The sequence below is a fragment of the Lutra lutra genome, chromosome 3 (genome assembly GCF_902655055.1).
Source record: "Lutra lutra chromosome 3, mLutLut1.2, whole genome shotgun sequence".
Taxonomy (NCBI): Eukaryota; Metazoa; Chordata; class Mammalia; order Carnivora; family Mustelidae; genus Lutra; species Lutra lutra.
The window spans coordinates 168,935,198-168,954,427 of record NC_062280.1 but is presented as its reverse complement, the minus strand read 5'-3'; the positions used below and the strand labels follow the sequence as shown (position 1 = coordinate 168,954,427).

At 42.7% G+C, this 19,230-nt stretch overlaps 1 protein-coding gene across 2 annotated transcripts in view; it reads left to right on the top strand.

The window, feature by feature from the left end:
- The first annotated feature begins 417 nt into the window (after positions 1-417).
- Positions 418-19,230, top strand: part of TBC1D4 (TBC1 domain family member 4) — a 190,669-nt gene continuing 171,856 nt past the window's right edge. Inside the window, exon 1 of one of the 2 annotated variants that reach the window (XM_047720136.1) lies at positions 418-1,536. In XM_047720136.1, coding sequence (XP_047576092.1) covers positions 1,039-1,536 — 498 coding nt within the window. In that variant the 5' untranslated portion in view covers positions 418-1,038. The remainder of the gene's footprint in view (positions 1,537-19,230) is intronic. The other variant, XM_047720137.1, reaches the window with a different exon arrangement.

Genomic DNA, 19,230 nt, shown 5'->3' with positions numbered 1-19,230 from the left:
TTTGGGTAGTATTTGGAAATAAGATTCAGAAATTGTTAGGCAGTCTTCAGAAAGAACTGAAACCATGCAAATGCTGTTCATAAAAAAGAAGTCCCCACGCCCAGCGGAGAGGGGTCCCCTCTCCAGGGGGCAGCAGAGACGCGCGAGGGGACGGAGACGTCGGCGACCCGGGAGAGGCGGTGTAGATCCAGGCAGTGCCCGCGCCAGCAGCAGGACTGCTGCCCCAGGGGCGGCTTGGAGGGGCGGGCTGGGACAGGGGCCGGAGGAAGAGGCGGAGAGGCGACTTCACAGAAAAGCTTTTAGAGGCGACGCTCTCCGCCCGCCCGGCGGGAGGCGGGGTAGCAGCCCAATTAAAGTAGCAGCCTGGAAGGAAGGAAGGCGCGAGGGAGGGACGGGAACAGTTGGGAGGAGGAGCAGCGAGCTGAGCCGCGGCGACAGCTAGGGGGAGCGGCCCAGCGTGGCCACGTTTTGGTATTGTTGTTTCCAGCGGAACAGTTCTCGCAGGCCCTTTCCGTAGGGCTGATCGCGCCGAAGCCGGGCGGCCCCGACCTTCCAGGTGACAGCCGGTCACCCTGGTAGGAGTCAGCTCCGCCCCAAGTCACCCCGCCCGCCCACAGCCCATTCCCCGCCCAGCCTCCGTCTGCCTGCCTGGGGCGAGCGCGGCGGCCGCAGCGGCTCTGCAGCGCTGGAGCCGGCGGCGACAGGCAGCGGCGCGGGGTCCGCGGCGCAGGAAGGGGGAAGTGGGGCCCCTAGGCGCTGGCGCGAGGAAGGAGAATGACGATTTAAGCCGCCCTCTCCTGCCAGTCCGGCTGCGGGGCGCCCCCGGGGTGCCCGCCGCCCGAGCCTGCGAGCCGCGCCGGGGGGAGTGCCGCATGGGGCAGGGCCGCTGAAGCGCGGAGTTCGTGGTCTTGCCGTGCCAGAGAGTGCGCGGGGGCCGGGTGCGGCAGTTGGCACGGTTTCGGCGGCGCCTTCAGCGCGGCAGTCGGGGGCGCGGCGCGCCTAACCCGGCCGCCTCGGTGCCTTCGTGAAGCGCGAGTTATGGAGCCCCCCAGCTGCATTCAGGATGAGCCGTTCCCGCACCCTCTGGAGCCCGAGCCGGGCGCCCCTGCACAGCCGGGCCCCGGGAGGCCGGGCGACAAACGGTTTCGGCTGTGGTACGTGGGGGGGTCGTGCCTGGACCGCAGGACCACGCTGCCCATGCTGCCCTGGCTCATGGCTGAGATCCGCCGGCGCAGCCAGAAGCCGGAGGCGGGCGGCTGCGGGGCCCCGGCCGCCCGCGAGGTGCTCCTGGTGCTCAGCGCGCCCTTCCTGCGCTGTGTCCCGGCACCCGGCGTCGGGGCCGCGGGGGGCGTCGGCCCCGCGGCGGCGCAGCCCAACCCGGCGGTGTTCATCTTCGAGCACAAGGCACAGCACATCTCGCGCTTCATTCACAACAGCCACGATCTCACCTACTTTGCCTACCTGATCAAGGCGCAGCCCGACGACCCCGAGTCCCAGATGGCCTGCCACGTTTTCCGCGCCACAGACCCCAATCAGGCAAGACGGCGGCTCGAGGCGCGGGGGAGGGTCCGGCGCCCTGGGGAGGAGTCGCGGGTCTAGAGGCACTGGGACCGCTGAGGAAGGGCTGACCGACTGTGGTCGCGCTGCTAGCGCGCGCCCTCCACGTGGCGCGCTCCAGCGTCCACTCGTGGCGTCCGGGGGACCGGGAGTTTTGGAGCTAGTGTTCGGGGGTGGGCGGGGTGGCAGGACGCCCAGAGGGAGCCGGAGAGAGGGAGGGAGGCGAAGAGTGGTCCCGGGATGGTGGAGGAGCGGGTGCGTCCCAGGAGGACGCGGCGAGCAGCGCGCGTCTCGGGAGGGCTGCGGTGTTTGGGGTGTGCCTGGAGGAGGGAAGCCTGGCCTTGGCCTTGGTTTGCGTCTGTACGTGAGAGCAGGCACTGGAGAGTTGGGGTCCTCGAGGCCCTGCACTCACTCTCGGCCTTGGTGGAGTGTTGCACCTTAACCCAAGTGGAACGTCGAGTCCTAGTAACGGCAGTACCTGCGTGTCTGGGAGCTGTGAGGCTATGTGGGAGTGGAGTTTAGGGAAAAGTTAGTCGACAACGATGTCACTAAGTAGGAATCTGAGTTTAGATTTTGAGTGGAAAGAAAACTTTTTGTTTCGTTTTGCCCCCCCCCTTTTTTTAACAGGTTTTTTTTTTTTGTTGTTGTTGTTGTTGTTTTTTTTTTTTTTTTAAACGCACTAATTGGAGACAGATACCAGCTTGGGTGATTTAAAAAGCCATTTCGGGGGCGCTTGGGTGGCTCAGTGGGTTAAAGCCTCTGCCTTCAGCTCAGGTCATGATCCCAGGGTCCTGGGATCGAGCCCCATATCGGGCTCTCTGCTCAGCAGGGAGCCTGCTTCCTCCTTTCCCTCTCTTTGCCTGCCTCTCTGCCTACTTGTGATCTCTGTCTGTCAAATAAATAAATAAAATCTTAAAAAAAAAAAAAGCCATTTCGTAAAAGAGGCCAAGATCTATTTTCTAATATTTATCCAAAGTCTACTAAATTGAGGTGTCTGTTACCAAACAGTGCATTTTTACTTCCTTAAAAACAGGCAAGCCCCTTTACCAATGGTTGGAGGAATTTAAACAAAACTTTGTAACAGTGTTTAAGTCTTTGAAAACTCGTTTTAAAATAAAAGTGTAAGGAGTTTTTATCATGTGCTAAGCCCCTGAAGTGCTATTCTAAAAACAGCTCTTTAATGTTTGCAAAGTGCTTTAGATTCTTCAGAAAAATAATGTTCTCTATATGTAAACAAAGTCTCAGTTGCAACATGTGGCTGTTCCTTGGGTAGCTGGGAAATTAATAGTAGTCAAGGCAGAAAAACATCCTGCAAATAGGGTTTTTTTCTTAATTCATTATTTTAGTATCTGTCATTGAAAGAGTTTTTCACAAAAGGCCTGTAGCTGAATTGAAGAAAATAAAAGCTCATTGTCTTAGATTTCATCAATTATTTTGTAAGCTAGATTAATACCTTAACATTCAGAACTCCCAGTATGAAGAGAACAATTTTAACTTATATGACCACCGGTAAAATACTTTTTTACAAATGATCTCAACATTTAAATCCATGATTAAAATGCATTTCACTTTGTGCTTATTTGTTCAAAGCTTATTTTTAGCTTTTACCTCTGTTGAAATGGGAGTGCAGTATGTTCTTTATATCTGAAAATTATCACTAATTTTGTTGTATTAAGATTTTTTTTTTTTTGGTTCTCTCTGTAAAGAGGAAGAAATTGCATTTTCCCAGGACTGTAAGGAATGTTTTATGATTTTGGGTAGCTTATGTTAAAATTATTTTCTTCAGATCTGATGGTCAAAGTTTCTTTAGGGTGGAAGCACTTAGAATTCTTGACAGTGGCTGTTGAGTCCTTCCCAGATTTGTTGTTAGAGGATCAATTAAAAACATGCCCTCCCCCTTTTCTTTACCTTAATTATGTATTTAGGTGTTTGAGGCTGAATGTGCTATTATTTTACAAATAACAGGGTTAGGCTCATTTCTTCCTTTTGATCCTGTAGGAACACTAGCAACCATATGCCCGATTGATAAAAGAGAAAAAAAACCCTAACTTTTCCTGTTTATTGTCATTTCCCTGTTGAGTCTTTGGTCTAAAGATATGGATTCCAGTTTGCTCTGAACCTAGAGAATCCCTGGTAGAGGATCCTTAAATTGAAAGGCCAGATGTTGTTCCATGAAGGATTATCTCCAGCCATATAGCAGGGTTGCAAACTCAAATGCATGGGATCTGGTTGAGTGAGGTGGAGATTGAGTAAGGACCAAGGACCATGAGTGATGCTCATTTCTCAGGGAGTTACTCAGCACCAGTTGCAAATTGCATTAACAAGATACAAGTCTGGTGTTGTCAGAGCTTCTGGTTTCCTAAGAGTGGAAGTCTGGATTTTTTGTATGACTCCATATTTTAAAGTATTAGCAAATATTTTAAACATTTGAGATTCCTATCTGGATCAAACAAAACACATCCGAGGTTTGGCCTCAGAGATGTAAAGGCTGCCACGTTGTTTTTCATAAATATTTGTTGAAAGGACGAGTGCAATCATCAGGCTCTGTTGCCTTTTGCCACTTTTCTGTTTAGGCATCTGGATTCACTTAGTATGACTCTCATAGTAGGCATAGGGCCATTTTGGGGGAAGAATTTATAAGTAATATTCTCAAAAGTGGATGTTTCTACAGCTGAACTGGTTAAAGGGATGGATTCCTCACATTGTTACCATCTAGGGGTATGCTTCATACCCCCAGAGTAGGCTCTGGATGGTTCTAGGCACCTTTGAAATCAGAAGGAAAAAGACTTACTGTCTGCTTTGTCCCTGAGAATTATTTAGTTGGACTTTAAGATCATTGTTAAAAGCGTCTCCAGTCACTGAATAAAGTATGGAAAGTAGCCTAGAGGAGTAGGCCAGCAAACATCCATGAATAACTTTGCCTCTGGTTTGTCTCTCATGCCTGTCCCTTTGCTGAAATAGGCCTTTGTGTAGGACGGCCATATAATTCATTGTTTAATGAATCTAGGATGTTTAATGAATTGTTCAATGAATCATCTAGGATGATCTTTTTTAAAGATTTATTTATTTGAGAGAGAGAGAAAAAGAGTATGTGTGAGGGAGGAGAGAGAGAAAATTTAAGCAGGCTCTCCACTGAGAGTAGAGCCCAACCTGGTGCTTGATTTCGGGACCCTGAAATCACGGCCTGAGCCAGAATCAAGAGTCAGAGGCTTAACTGACTGAGCCAGCCACCCAGGCGCCTCTAATCTAGGGCAATTTTTATTGAGAACAGGGGCACCGCTAATTACACAGACATAACAAGGATAAACCCGGACCGTGTAGGGCAAACCAGGAAATGCAGTGACCACAGCTAAATGGAAAAGTTTGTGTTCATACCTAGCCACTGAGATGGCTAGTTTCCACATAAGAAATGATAAGGTTTTGCAGAGTACCTGCTCATCTCTTTTGGGGGGTGGGTCTACAGGTAGCCTCTAAGATGGGAGCACTGTGCTAGTGGCTTGGGTCTGTTGTGGGGAGTTATCATGGTGATGTGCCCTCTGGATTCCCGTCTCCTCTATGGGTGGGTCAGAGTCAACTTAAGCATGTGGGCCTAAAAGAGCTCTCAGCCAGAATGGCCTAATGAGGAGCTGTTTGTCCCAGGTGCAAAGAGAGATGGAGATCAGGAGCAAACGAACCAGTTCCAGATCAAATAGATGCCTGTGCGGAGTGATTCCCATTTATTCAAGCTTGTGTGGTCCTGCACAGGAGGAATGTCAGGCTTAGTACATTTCAGCTAAACTTGGATATTTGAATTAGTAAAAGTACTTAACTGTACATAATTAAAAAAAAAACCACTGGCATAAATTGAATTATAGACTTAAAACTGGTTGAGGAACCAAGAATATCTGATTCTCTAAGATCTAGGGTAGGTCACTTATATTTTTCAAATTTTTATCTTTATCTACTTTCAAAAAGAGACTGTGTAGCTTTATCTCAATTTCCCAAATGAAAAGCAGAAATTATTCCAAGTTATGTCTATTTTACCATATGGAAAAAAAGCAAGAGTTGTTAGTGTTTATAAATATTGTTAGAGATTAAAGGTGTTAATTATCATTTGCATGAGACTGCATGAAAATTATATTTCAAAATTACAGAATGAGCAATCATTTAAAAAACAAAAACATGATTACTATGATTTTTGCTGATTTTGTTTATGTATTTCTTGATGCTTGCAAGAATGTAATTTCAAAGAGATTTTATAAATTGTGTTCTTAAAATTCTTAAAGATGAACTTGACACCAGTTTATTTGAGCTCAAAATTCTCTAAATTTATAATGTTTTTTGTTCCTCTTAAAATATTTAGTATTTTCTGAGCTTTATTCAGGTAACCAATTTTCAATTTAGTTCTGTTGATAGCTTTCAAAAGGGATTGTTTCTCAGAAGTTCTTACTCATTGCTAATGGGGCTATACTAGTCAGGAAACTAAAGAAATGGAAATCTGAAAGTTTTCATGTTTCTCTTTCTGCTTCCGGAATAGTCTGTGCCATTCTAGACAGATCACTCCCTTCATGTTTGCTATAGTTGCTTTTTTGTCGTCCCCCAAACCCCTCTGTCCTGATTGGAGTTGGAGGTTGATTTGCCTTGACTCTACACCATGGTAGAATCTTGACCTGGATATCTGGGGGAAAGGTAAAAAATGTGTGCCCAGAGCCTCCCATTTGTGAGGCAGTGTTAGTTATAGTGAAGACTGAGACTGTTCAGTTATCTGGGCTTGTTTATCATAAGCCAGAGTTCTGGTTCTCAAACTTGAGTATGTATCAGAATTACCTGCTTGTTAAAACACACGACATGACTACCCCCCCTCTCATTTCTGATCTTAACAAGCTCCCCCAATGATGGTGCTCAGTCTACTGGTCTGGGGACCACAAATCGAGATCCGCTGCCCTCAATGATTTATTCATTTGTTGGGTTATATGACCACTTCTATCCCCTTAGTTATTTTTGCAGTTCTCAGACTTAGAAGTTCAAGGTGAGTGTGAGGAGGAGTCATATCTGACTACAGAAGATTTTTAAAGAAAATCTTCAATTTCTAGCTAAATGGCTTTGCACATCTTCCCTAGATAGACGTTATTCTGCTGGTCATCCTAGGACTATCCATATGTTGAATGAAAACTTTACCTTTCAAGCCAAAGTTTTAAGTTTTGCAGATGGAATAAACAGTTTCTTAAGAGTATGTCGCAATGTAAGGTTATGATAAGATTTTGCAAAAAATAAAGATTTATTTATTTGCATCCAGAGAAATAACAGCATTCTGCATGTTTGGTACACTGGCTGTTAAGAAAATCAAGCAGGGGTGCCTGGGCGGTTTAGTTGGTTGGATGTCTGACTCTTGATTTCAGCTCAGGTCACGATCTCAGGGTCCTGGGCTCCAGCACCGCTTTGAACTCTGTGTTCGGCTACGGGTCTGCTTGGGATTCTCTTTCTCCCTCTCCTCTGCCCCTCCCCACCACTTGCACTCTGTATCCTCTAAAATAAATAAATCTTAAAAACAAAAAATCAGACAAAAAGAAATAAAGAGTTGGCATTTTGGTGAATAAGATGATGACCGTTCTGAATAATTATTGCTCCCATGGCTATCTTTTGTGTGTGTGTTGAGAAAACTTAAAATCTACTCTTAGCAAATTTCAAGTATACAATGTATTTTATTAATGACAGTCACTGGGCTGTCTGCTCATTAGATCTTCAGAGCTTAGTCACCCTGCATAACTGACGGTTGGTACCGTTCGACCAACATCTTTCCATTTCTGCCATCTCCCAGCTCCTGGAAACCGCAATTCTACTCTGTGCATTTATGAGTTTGACTTTTTAGGTACCATATGTGAATGAGATTATGCAGTATTTGTCTACTTTTCCCCATGTTTGTATTAAAAATATCCATAGTTAAATATGCTCATTAAATTTGTAAAATAATAATGTTTCGTGCATGCTTGGATATAGTTATACCTATATATGTATATTTATTATAACAAATATATTTTTGTATATTTGTTTCAATGAGAAGTAAAAGGTCTACATGATATCTTAGGCTGGGAAGTTGAACTCTGGTGTATCTTATGTAGTGCCCTTAGGAAGGCAGGGAAGTAAACTATGACAGTCTCTCTGTAACCTCTGTAATATAGTTTAGAATAAAAATTTAGAATAAGTTTGGAAAAGAATATAAGGCTTTAGGGTGTGTATTTAAGAACAGGTACAACCATGCATTATATCAAGTATATATAAAGTATATAAACACTATAAAGTATCAGAAAGTATGAAGTATAAACTATTAAACTATTATAAGATGAAACTATACAATTATATTGTATAAAGTATAAAATTATAAGATATAAAAATAGTATACTTACCATCATTATAAAATATATACGATCAAGCAAGAAGTACTGGAACCGAGTTGTCCTATCATAATTACCTTAAGTTAAAGACAAAAGAATATGTAAATTTTTTTTAATTTTTTTTTTAAAGATTTTATTTATTTATTTGACAGAGAGAGATCACAAGTAGGCAGAGAGACAGGCAGAGAGAGAGGAGGAAGCAGGCTCCCTGCCGAGCAGAGAGCCCGATGCGGGGCTCGATCCCAGGACCCTGGGATCATGACCTGAGCCGAAAGCAGAGGCTTTAACACACTGAGCCACCCAGGCGCCCCAAGAATATGTAAATTTTTAAAAAAGATTTTATTTATTTATTTGGGTGGAGAGGAAAAACACCAGTGTGGGGGAGGGGTAGAGGGAGAAACAGAGTCTGTGCTGAGCAGAGAGCTGGACTCGGGGCTCCATCCTGGGACCCTGAGATCCTGACCTGAGCCAAAGGCAGATGCTTTTTTTTTTTAAATTAAAGGTTTTATTTATTTATTTGTCAGAGAGAGAGAGAGTGAGCGCAAGCAGGGGGAGCATCAGGCAAAGGGAGAGGCCAGCTTTCTGCTGAGCCGGGATTTCGATGTGTCCATCCCAAGACACTGGGATCACGACCTGAGCCAAAGGCAGATGCTTAAATGACTGAGCCACCCAGGCGCCCCAAGAAAATGTAAAATTTGATGTCATAATAAAGCCCAATGACTTGATGGGCTTATGTATGCTTTTGTAGGAGTTCAAATAGAAAAAAGTGGTTTAGAAAAAAAAATCACAAGGACCATAGTGACACCGGCATGCTGTTCCCATGCTGTGTCATAGTCCTGTTGTTTGGGAAAATAACATCTTTTATTACATTGAATTTAGGATGTTAGTATAAATAGTACTGGTTTTATACTTGTGTTTATGGCTATTTTGTAAATTGATTTTGTCTTAAGAGTTGTTTGAAAACTAATGCTATAAGCATATGAAGTTTATATCTAGATTTTTGTGAACATATTTAAATAGACTAACAGTGAAATAACGATATCCGCTTCTTCAGTTACCTTTGAAAAGATACTGAACAATCCATAAGTTTGGAAAACTCTGGGTTTAAACTTTTAGATGTTATTTAATGGATCCCTGATAATCTATAATCACATGATAGAAAGGGAAAAAATGTGGGATTAAAATTTTGGTTGGTTTAATTTCAGATCATCTTAACACTGGTATCTGCGGCCCACCAAGAAGATATGGGAGTTACTATTTTTTAAATTACTGATCTCTTCCAAGTTTTATTTCTTGTAAGAGGTTGGGTTGGAAAGAGGATCTCCAAGTAATGGGATTTTCCCGGCTAAATATAGAAGCCTAAATTTGCTGCTCCAGTTCTTTTATGTTGTGGCTGCCCTTAACTAGTTCAATAGTTTCCACTTTGACAGTGCTGTGAATTTTTACATGAATATCTAAAATTCTCAATGTTAGAATCATGGAACTTTGTACTATCAGTGTCACTTTGGAGGAGTTCATTATTAGTTTTAGTTTCTTTCTTTTTTTTTTTTTTTAGATTTTATTTATTTATTTGACAGAGAGAGAGATCATAAGTAGGCAGAGAGAGAGAGGAGGAAGCAGGCTCCCTGCAGAGCAGGGAGCCCGATACGGGACTCGATCCCAGGACCCTGGGATCATGACCTGAGCTGAAGGCAGAGGCTTTAACCCACTGAGCCACCCAGGTGGCCTCAGTTTTAGTTTCTAAGTCAAACTGTACTTCTGGGCAAATCAGGCATTCTTTTGCATCTTACCATTGTACCTTCATAAACATTTCCAGGAGCAGATTAAATAATGTGGATAAATACATTTATGATCTAGGCCTTTTACAAGCCAACAGGCAAATTTGTTTTCAGGCCCTCGATGGCTCCTGGCTTTTTCAATTAACCTCTTGCCCTGGTTTCAGGCACTTCATTCTCATTAGCTGGGCAGCCTGAGAGATTTTTGTGAGTTTACCTAAAATTAAGCTGATGGCCTCCTGGTTGGTTTCCTAAATCTCTCTTCCCATTAGGTCCCCGGGAGCATGCTCTGTGCCTGTCGGGATATCTTTTTACTCTGTGCTGACTGCTCACTGTGAAGACCAGCCAGTGCCTGTTGCCTAGCTCTTTAAATATTGCGTGCTGTCTGCTTGATTGAATTGTTTTCCAGTTGTGGAAGCTTGTTTTCCCTCTTCCGAGAGATGATCTGTTGTCTGGTCCTTGCCCTTTCTTGTTGGCTTCTTCCAAAGCTATGAAGCTTGTGTACTGATTTTATTTTAGTTTTCATATGGAATTTTACAAAGGTCTGTTGACATGAACATAGCCTAATAGTAATGGTGGGCATGACTCCTCTATGTTCATCCATAATTCCTTTTTTTTTTTTAAGTTTATTTTTAAAGTAACCTAGACCCAACATGGGGCTCAAACTCACAACCCCAAGATCGAGAGTCACATGCTCTACCGACCGAGCCAGCCAGACACTGCTCATCTGTAATTCTTTCATCTAATTTGAGGCATGTTCAATAGGCAGATCTCTGGTTTCTAATCCCAATATTAAAAACAATGTAAAAATGGATGGTATTACATTCTGTTTCTTGGCACCACCCTTTATATTTTAACTTCCCCGTTAATTCTAAACCTTTTCCAGAGGTCAGATTATTCTGTTAAAATAATAAATGACATTTGACAACTTTGCTAATTCTGTGCTTGTATAAGTACAGTGTGTTAGTCATAGCAATAGAGACTAGTCATAGCAACAGAGAATAATATGCTGTTAGGGATCTGGGAGTTAGTTAATTGGCATTAAACCTGCTTCTCTTTTTTTTTTTTCTTTAATTTCTTAAAAAAGATTTTATTTATTTGAGAGGGAGAGAAGAGAGAGAGCACACAAGCATGAGCGGGAGTGTGGGTGGCAGAGGGAGAAGCACACTCCCTGCTGAGCAGGGAGCCCAACATGGGACTCCATCCCAGGACCTGGAGATCACGACCAGAGCTGGAGGCAGACACTTAATGACTGATCCACCCAGGCGCCCCTAAAACTGTTTCTCTTAGAAGTTAGATTGGAGATATATATATTTGAGATTGTATTATATGTTTTGACTAGTGGATTGTGAATAAGACTAAATAAAATATGTCTTAATTAGTATATGAGAAAATATAGTTCTTTAGAATAAAGAGTATAAAAAACAATCTTTAATTTTTCAAGTAGTCTTACCTAAGCCTACCTTAGATTCTAACAGTTTGTCTCTCTTTTGCTTGATATACCATAAAAATCCAGCATTTGCTTCTGTCTTTGGGAATTATACTCTAAACTTCTAGGAGCCAGTTATAATAGTAGTAATAATAATGATACTAGTTCTAATCACTATGTATTCATTTATTTTCTTGCCCATGCGATTCTCAAACTTTAACATGCATCACCTGGAAAGTTTGTAATAATGACCGATCATTGGACTCCACCCCCAGAGCTGCTGGTTGTGAAAGTCTTGGGTGATGTCCAGAATTTGTGTCTGTGACAGGTTCCCAGGTGATGTTGATACTCCTGGTCCAGGATTACCTTGGACAACTACTGTTCTAAACCAGCAGCTGGCAAACTATGACCTTTATTTTTAAAATACAGTTTCATTTTAACCAGCTCTACTCCCCTGTTTACATACTGTCTGTGGCCGGTTTCCTGCTCCATGGCAGTCTTGAGTATTTTGGGCAGACACTCTATGGCCACCAAGCTTAAAGTCTTTATTATTTGTCCCTTCACTAAGTTTGCTGACTTCTGCTCTAGATAATATTTTAAAAAATGGCTATTTTAAATCCCCATTTTATAGGGGAGAAAATGAAGCCCATCATTTTCCTAAGGACACAAGCTATCAAGGAGCGGATCTGGGATTCCAAACCCCATGCATTTTCTAAAACCCACTTTGTAAATTGTTATTGATGGCCCCCACATTTATCAAGGTAGCCTAGCTCTTTTCTCTGAACTCAAGCTTTTTTTTAGTTTCTAAATGCTTCCTTGATACCTACACTTATAGATGTAGTTACTAATGCTGATAAACCAAGGAATTATATTGGAGTCCTACTTTTCACTTCCCAGTTACAGTTCTGGAGGGATGACCTGTTGATTCAGGCTCCAAAACTTAGTTTTAACATGTCACATCTCTCCACCATACCTGCCACCATGCTGGTAAAACCCCTGTGATCTCTTGCTGGGACTTTTCTCTTCTCAGCTGTTTTCCCTGCTCTGCTCTTGCCCTCCTGTCAGACCCTTCTTCCATGGAACCCCAGGAGTGTGCTTATAAAACACAAACCAGACCACGTTCCCTTTGCACTCTGAATAATATGTAAATTTCCCCTTACAGTTGGGTTGGTCTGTCCAGCTTGGACTGCTGCTGCTCTCCAGTCCCTGCTGTACACTTCAGCTGTCCTTCAACAAGCCTAGCTCCAGGGTCACTTCAAAACCTTTGCATGTGTGGTCCCCATTCTTGCTAGATTGGCTTCTTCTCAGGTCTCAGTTCTTTGCCTAAATCACAAATGTTGCTTACACAGATTGGCCTCTGGTGACCCTCTATCTAAAGTAGACAGGTAGCCCAGTTTTTCACTTCTATCTCAGCCCTCCCTGTTTTCCTTCTGACACGAATACATTTAAAATTATTATTATTATTTTTTAAGTAGGCTCCATACCCAATGTGGGGCTTGAGCTCATGAGTCTGAAATCAAGAGTTACATGATTTACCAACCGAGCCAGCCAGGCACCCCTAAAATTAATTTTTAAAAAATTCTAGGGGAATGTCACCCACTATTTCTAGAATATTAGGTAAACTTCATAGGGAGAGAGCTCTTGTCTGCTCATGGTTGTACACCTGGGACCTAGTTCTGTAATAGAGATTCATTGCAACAGATTGAAATTAAGAATCAGTACCTGCCCTCAAGGAATTTAAATCTGCTGGCAAGAGACTGAAATCTGTTTGCCGGGATGTGCGCGTGTTCCCAGATTTGCCACCTTTAGTTGTTAACTTTAGCAAGAGTTAATTGTATTGTTTGCTCAGTTTTATTTTTTGTTATGAATATTTATAATTTTAGAGACATCATCCTGCTTATAATATTAAGTGGGGTTATAAAGAAGGCGTATTTTTAAAATATTTTATTTGTTTATTTGACAGAAATCACAAGTAGGCAGAGAGGCAGGCAGAGAGAGGGGGGAAGCAGACTCCCCGTTGAGCAGAGAGCCTGATGTAGGGCTCGATCCCAGGACCCTGAGATCATGACCTGAGCTGAAGGCAGAGGCTTTAACCCACTGAGCCACCCAGGCACCCCAAGAGGGCATTTAAAAAAAAAATAAATATATTGTGTAATTTCTGGAAAAGAAAAGAAAAGAAAAGAAAAGATTTCTAGACTAATTTAAGTTGGTCTGCTTTTTTCTCTACCAAAACATGGGAAGTTTACTGAAGCTGCCGACAGGAGAACAGGCATCTTCATGGCCTTTTCTCTGAATGACATGAGTCGAGCCTTTGGGCATCTGGAAGGTGATCAGCGAGTGGTATTGTGAAAGTATCCTTGCAGTAATTGGATTATCCTTCATTTTCAGTCCAGTTCAGTTATTTAGGCTTCTCGGTGCAAGTATGATCTCATCCGGTAAACTATTTAGTTACACAATGCTTTGGATGGCTTCTGTAATAAGTTTTTACTCCCAAATCTAACCAATTTCCAAGGCCCTGATTTTTAAGCCTGATTCTAGAAAGGGCGGGGAAGGCCTAAAAGGTATTCAGAACTTTTTATTTTAATCAAAAAGGGAAATGAGGGGCTGGAGAGGAGATCACCAGGGTGTGGCCAGGGATGAAAAAGGAAAACACCAGGGCCAATGTCCATAGTGAACTATAGACCGATAATAAGATGTAGGATTGTATTCTGGATTTCTTTATTTGCTTAAACAGCGTGCCCTTGTGAGGGAGTAATTACCTTGTATTCATTTTGTGTAATGTTTATAATAAGGACACTTAGATAGGTTGATTGTAGTTTTCAGTGGCCCCTGGGGCACGAACCAAGCTACCAGTAGGACGATATTCCTGTTCTGCACTGTTCCCCTGGGGTTCTACTTTAAAGGGAACAACACAAGGAAAGATGGCTTTATTTTTCCAGGAAAAATTAAAAAGTGCCACAGTCATGAGCTTTTATAAATATAGACACTCGGCCTCTTCCTCAGAAGGGGCATTTCCTCCTCACTCCTTCCTTATCTTCCATCATGCCTTTCTTTGAGCATTACTTCTCTCCAGATTTTCTTCAACTTTTGAAGCCTTGCATGGGGTAGGAGATTCCATTTTGCTCCGTTGGTGAAGCTGTGTGTTTTCTAAGTGAGCTTTTGGAGTTTGTCCTTGTCCTTTATTCATGATTGGAATGACTTTTAAAAACCTGCTTTCCATTAGTATGTTCATTGTAAGACATGGACATTGCTAATTGCACATTATTTGAAACAGTAAATGTAGCTGCTTATTAAGGCAAAAGGTAAATATCGTTTCCCAACATGTTTGCCCATTTACAGAGGTGGTTTTCTTTTCTCCTGGCCTGGAGAACAATCTGTCCAGTCACTTCTGTCGGGGGAGAAAAGCTGTACTGTACATACTGGGAATGGGAGTTGATATTTGTTAGTACTGGATTTGAGTCATAATACATTAACCCATTTACCTAGGAACCAGTCAGGTTGACAGCTTTTGTGTGCATGTAATTATACCAGTTAATAGTTTCTCCGGAAACCTTGTTTGCTATGATATTGCTCTGATTTCTCTTGGGAGAGCAGAATTAATTCTGGACATTGATGGTGAGAACTGACATATGTATGCCCTGTGATTTTTTTCTTAGCTGCTTACATTTTCCAGATGATTTATTTTTAAATGTCGTGCTGCCACCATGGAAGAGAATTACAGCAACACTTTATGTATACTTAGATCTCCATAAATCAAGGGGAGACTTTAAACTGATGAGTTTACTAAAAATTGTTGATTTAAAAAAATGTTCATGAAATTTCCTCAGTACCTGCTACTGCAAAGGGCTTTGTACATATTTTCCATTTTGATTCTTCTCAATGAACGAAACGTTTGTCTATTTCAGTTAGCGTAAATGCAGGAAAATCCCATTCTTCTATTGTTCTCTCCTTTGAACATGTTCATGTATAATGTATCTCAAAAGAAGTGACTAACTCCTGCTCGATTTTTCATTTGCAAAGGAGAAAAGTCCCATTTATTATTGATGATGCAGGTGTGATCAGGTGACACAGAGATAACAGGCCTTCAGCTGGAGAAGCCAGACCCGACACAGGAAGTTGAAGCTCTGGACCCGTCTTCCATAAGTAGTCATATAATATGTGCAGTGTTAATCTGGGTCTTGGTTTTTCTAGTTGTTCCTTTGTTCATTACCTCATTCATTCATTCATTCATTCAGTTATTCCTTCAACCGTCTATTCATTTGTTTAGTTACTAGGAATGGAATGTTTCCTGTATGCCTGGTATTGTACTAGACACCACGCAGGAGTGGTTTGTAAAACAGGTGCATTCTCTGCTTCATGGATCTTAGAGTTTTGTGGAGAAGCGAGGCAAAACTAAGTAAAAACTACATAATGTAATTGCCAAGTGCTTGGGCTCTATAGTCAGATCTCAGGGACCCAAAGCTCCACTGTGGCTGGGCTCCATGGTCCTGGTCAAGTTCTCCTACCTCTCTTTATCTTGAACCCCTCATCTGTAATATGGGGATGAGAGCATTGTTGTGAGGATTAAGTGAATCCATTCAAAGCATGCAGAACAGTGCCATGTGGTAAGTACTACGGAAATGTTACCTGCATATCCACAGGTATCCAATTTCAAATTGTAAAAAGGGCTGTGAAGGAAAAGAATGTGGTGCTATGAGAGAGTAAGAGAAAACTTACTCTAGGTTGGGTTGTGCAGTAGGTAGATTCTCTAGGTCTCTTTACTGTTTAAAATCTTATATTTTTCTAGTTAACGCTTCCTCTGCCAGTCAGTCTAGAATCTACGGGAAAGCTGGCCCCAGCCCCAGCCCCAAGGTGAGAAATGCCATCCATTGTCCAGGGTACAGGCCCAAGCCACGCGATGAGTTTGTGCCTGGGGCTCCCATGGTCCCAGGGAATGTGACAGTTTGTGCCAACGCAAGAGGAGAGAAATTTTCTTGGGGGTCCTAAGAAAGTTTTCTCCTGGCTGTCACATGTAGATTTAAAACCTGAAATGTAGTTATAGTTATTTCACTACCACAGTGATGATGAAAACGAGCTGGGCAATCCGGAGAGGCCTGGAAAATTGCATCTGAACACTGATAGCAATAAGCCTGCTTAGCACCTGCCTTCAGACTTGTTCATAACTTCTTGTTATGTGAGTTGAGTTGAGCTTTTGGCTACATATAACCAAAACCAAGAGATGAGTCAGGGAAGACCTCTTGTGGACGTGATGATTAAGGATGATTCCCAAGTTTGCTGATTTCCACCCCCCCACACCGTTTTTTTTTTTTAAACTAATGAGTGCGTTTGATCCATTTATAGATGTCAGGAAGGCTGGTGGGAGGAATGGGGGAGAACTAGGTTTCAGGGGCAAAATCAAGAGTTCTCATTTATAAAATGAGAGGGCTGGATCTTAGTGATTTGCACATTTTTTTCTGACTAAAGATAGCTGAGAGAAATGACATCCTTCCATCAGTAATTATGGTTTCTCAAGCATTGCCAACCATTTTCACCAACAAGGAGGCCACTGAAAATAGCGTCTCAGCAGGGGTGGGGAGGGTGCTACGCTGGTGTTTTTCAACCTGATGGCACATAAGAACGTACTGCAGAGTTTAAGAGAAGTAGGCATGTCTACGAGATTCTTGGGCCCTTGCCCACATCTGTCGAATCAGAATCTCTGGGGTGAGTTGTGGGGATCTGTTGAAGAGCTGGTAACGGGGTTGGCGGTAGCGTGGCCCTGCGTGCAGCGAATTTGAGAAACCACTGCTAATGGAGATGCAGGGTCCCTTCCCCTGCCAGGCTTTTGATGACAACTCCAGGAACCAGTATCCGTTAACTGTAAGTTCAGGACATAGCAGGACCCGTAGGAGTAGCCACAGCACTTTGGCGTTGTTAAAATACCTCAGCTGCCATCTTGACGATACTGTTTCTTGATAACACTTCTGGTCAAATTGTTACATGTTTTCTTTTGACAGTGAGAGTCACCCACTGTCTCCGATGGCAGGCATATGGGCAATATAGAGAGTGTCTTAACAGTTTACACAGTGTTTACATGTTTGGGTAATTAGAATATCTAAACAGCTGTTAAAATAACACTTTGCATATCAGTAGCTGGGGAAATTCCATGAGAAATCAGGTGGTCGACCACTCTCTAATCATAGGTCATTTTCTAGAGTCCTGGCATGGACATCATCTACCCATGCTCTGTCAACGCTAGATAATGGTAGTAGATCTCTGTTGTCATAGCGAGAGGGGTCTTGGAGAGGAAATGGGTCAAGGACACGCTGAAGCATAATTAGGAGCAGGGCTATAAGCAGTGGGGAAGTGAGATGTCTGGGATGGGGTGAGCCAAGGAGGGTACTGGCTCCAGGGCTGAGTCGGGGGCCCCCAAATAATGAGATGGTCAGCAGGAAGCAATTGCTCTAATTAATATAATTAAGGCTTTATTTATGGTCGTTTGGGACTGCATTGGCAGCTAGGCAATTGGCCCTAGGTGGTAACGATGCTCTCAGCTTTGGAAAATGATGCTTCAGGCATTTTGAGGGAAACTTAGCTCTGCTCTGTCTCCTGCTCTCCCCCACCTCCACCTTTGTAGGTTTATAAATGAGGGAAGGAGAACATTCAGTCCTGGAAGGAGGCAACATATTAACTCTTCTACCTAGTAAGAGGTTTCTTATTTGACTTCCCCAGAAAGAGAGCAGGTTAAAGGTAGCATTCTTCTCCTTGCTTACTTATTTTTGAGGTAATAAATACTTTGGCAGTTGTCTTAGGTATCATCATACCAAGCTTTAGAACACAAGACACGTTTGCGTTTGTTCCTTTGATTCAATTTGCTCTCCATAATTGAAGTGGATTTTATATTTAAAAATTAGTCATCTGAGAAAAAATAATGGTGTCAGTGTAGGATTGTTAGAGGATGAATTTTGGTTGCGTGTTAATGGCGGAAGCCATGACTATCTTGTAGTTGTCAGAGTGTTTGAACTTCCTTATTACTGCTGTGGTTATCAGCTCAGCCATGGCCATTCACAAATATTGGTGGAGGGCAGTCAAGTGTAAGATTAGCCAGTTAGCAGCTGGGGAGAAAGAGGTTTAAGTGATTTCTACAGAAACAGGTAAACAGTGAGAGTAGCATACGCTGGTGTTAATTACTCGGGGAAGTTATTGAGAGAATGCATATTTGGTGAGGCATTCCATATTCCCCGACATGGCATCTGCACTGAGTCTCCAGGAATGTGGAAGCTTCAGGGCCTGGTTCTGGAGTTTAGAGAACAAGGACCGATAATTAACACGTAAGGTTTTTGTAGGTTTTTGTTCTTTAATGCAGTGTCACTCTTAATCTGTTGACTTTTTTTTTTTTTAAAGATTTTATTTATTTATTTGACAGACAGAAATCACAAGTAGGCAGAGAGGCAGGCAGAGAGAGAGAGGGGGAAGCAGGCTTCGCACTGAGGAGAGAGCCCGATGCGGGGCTCGATCCCAGGACCCTGGGATCATGACCTGAGCCGAAGGCAGAGGCTTTAACCCACTGAGCCACCCAGGCGCCCCAATCTGTTGACTTTTTAAAGTCAATATGTCCACTTGTATGTAGGAGGTAAAGAATGTAGTGATTAGGAAATTTTAATGGTTTTTGTGTCATTCTTAAATTCCTATAAAGGACGTGGCGTTTGTGGGTTTAGCCAAGTTAATTAAAAAAAAAAAAGGCCTCATAGTGATTTCTGAGTTGCTCAGAAATGTCATGTCACTTTGAAGGAACATCTTGGTAGAGTTGGCAAGTTTATAGCACCTAGTAATTTTGGAAACTTAGTATTAAAGAAATTTATAGCTCCATTATATACGGAAATGGGAGTTTGAGAATTTATGGTAATTGACATCCACGGATAGTCCTTCTGAAGTCCACTTGGAGTCTTTTCTGAAATATGGTACAAACAGTCTTTAAACCCTTATTATTCTAAGCTGCAACTCAAATTTCTTTATGCCATTGTGTATTGTAGATTCTAAGAAGTGTGGGAAAAAAAGTTTTAATAAAAAGTGGTAAACTGAGCAGGAGCTCCTAATTGCTCTGTTGTTTACTTCCTGTGGT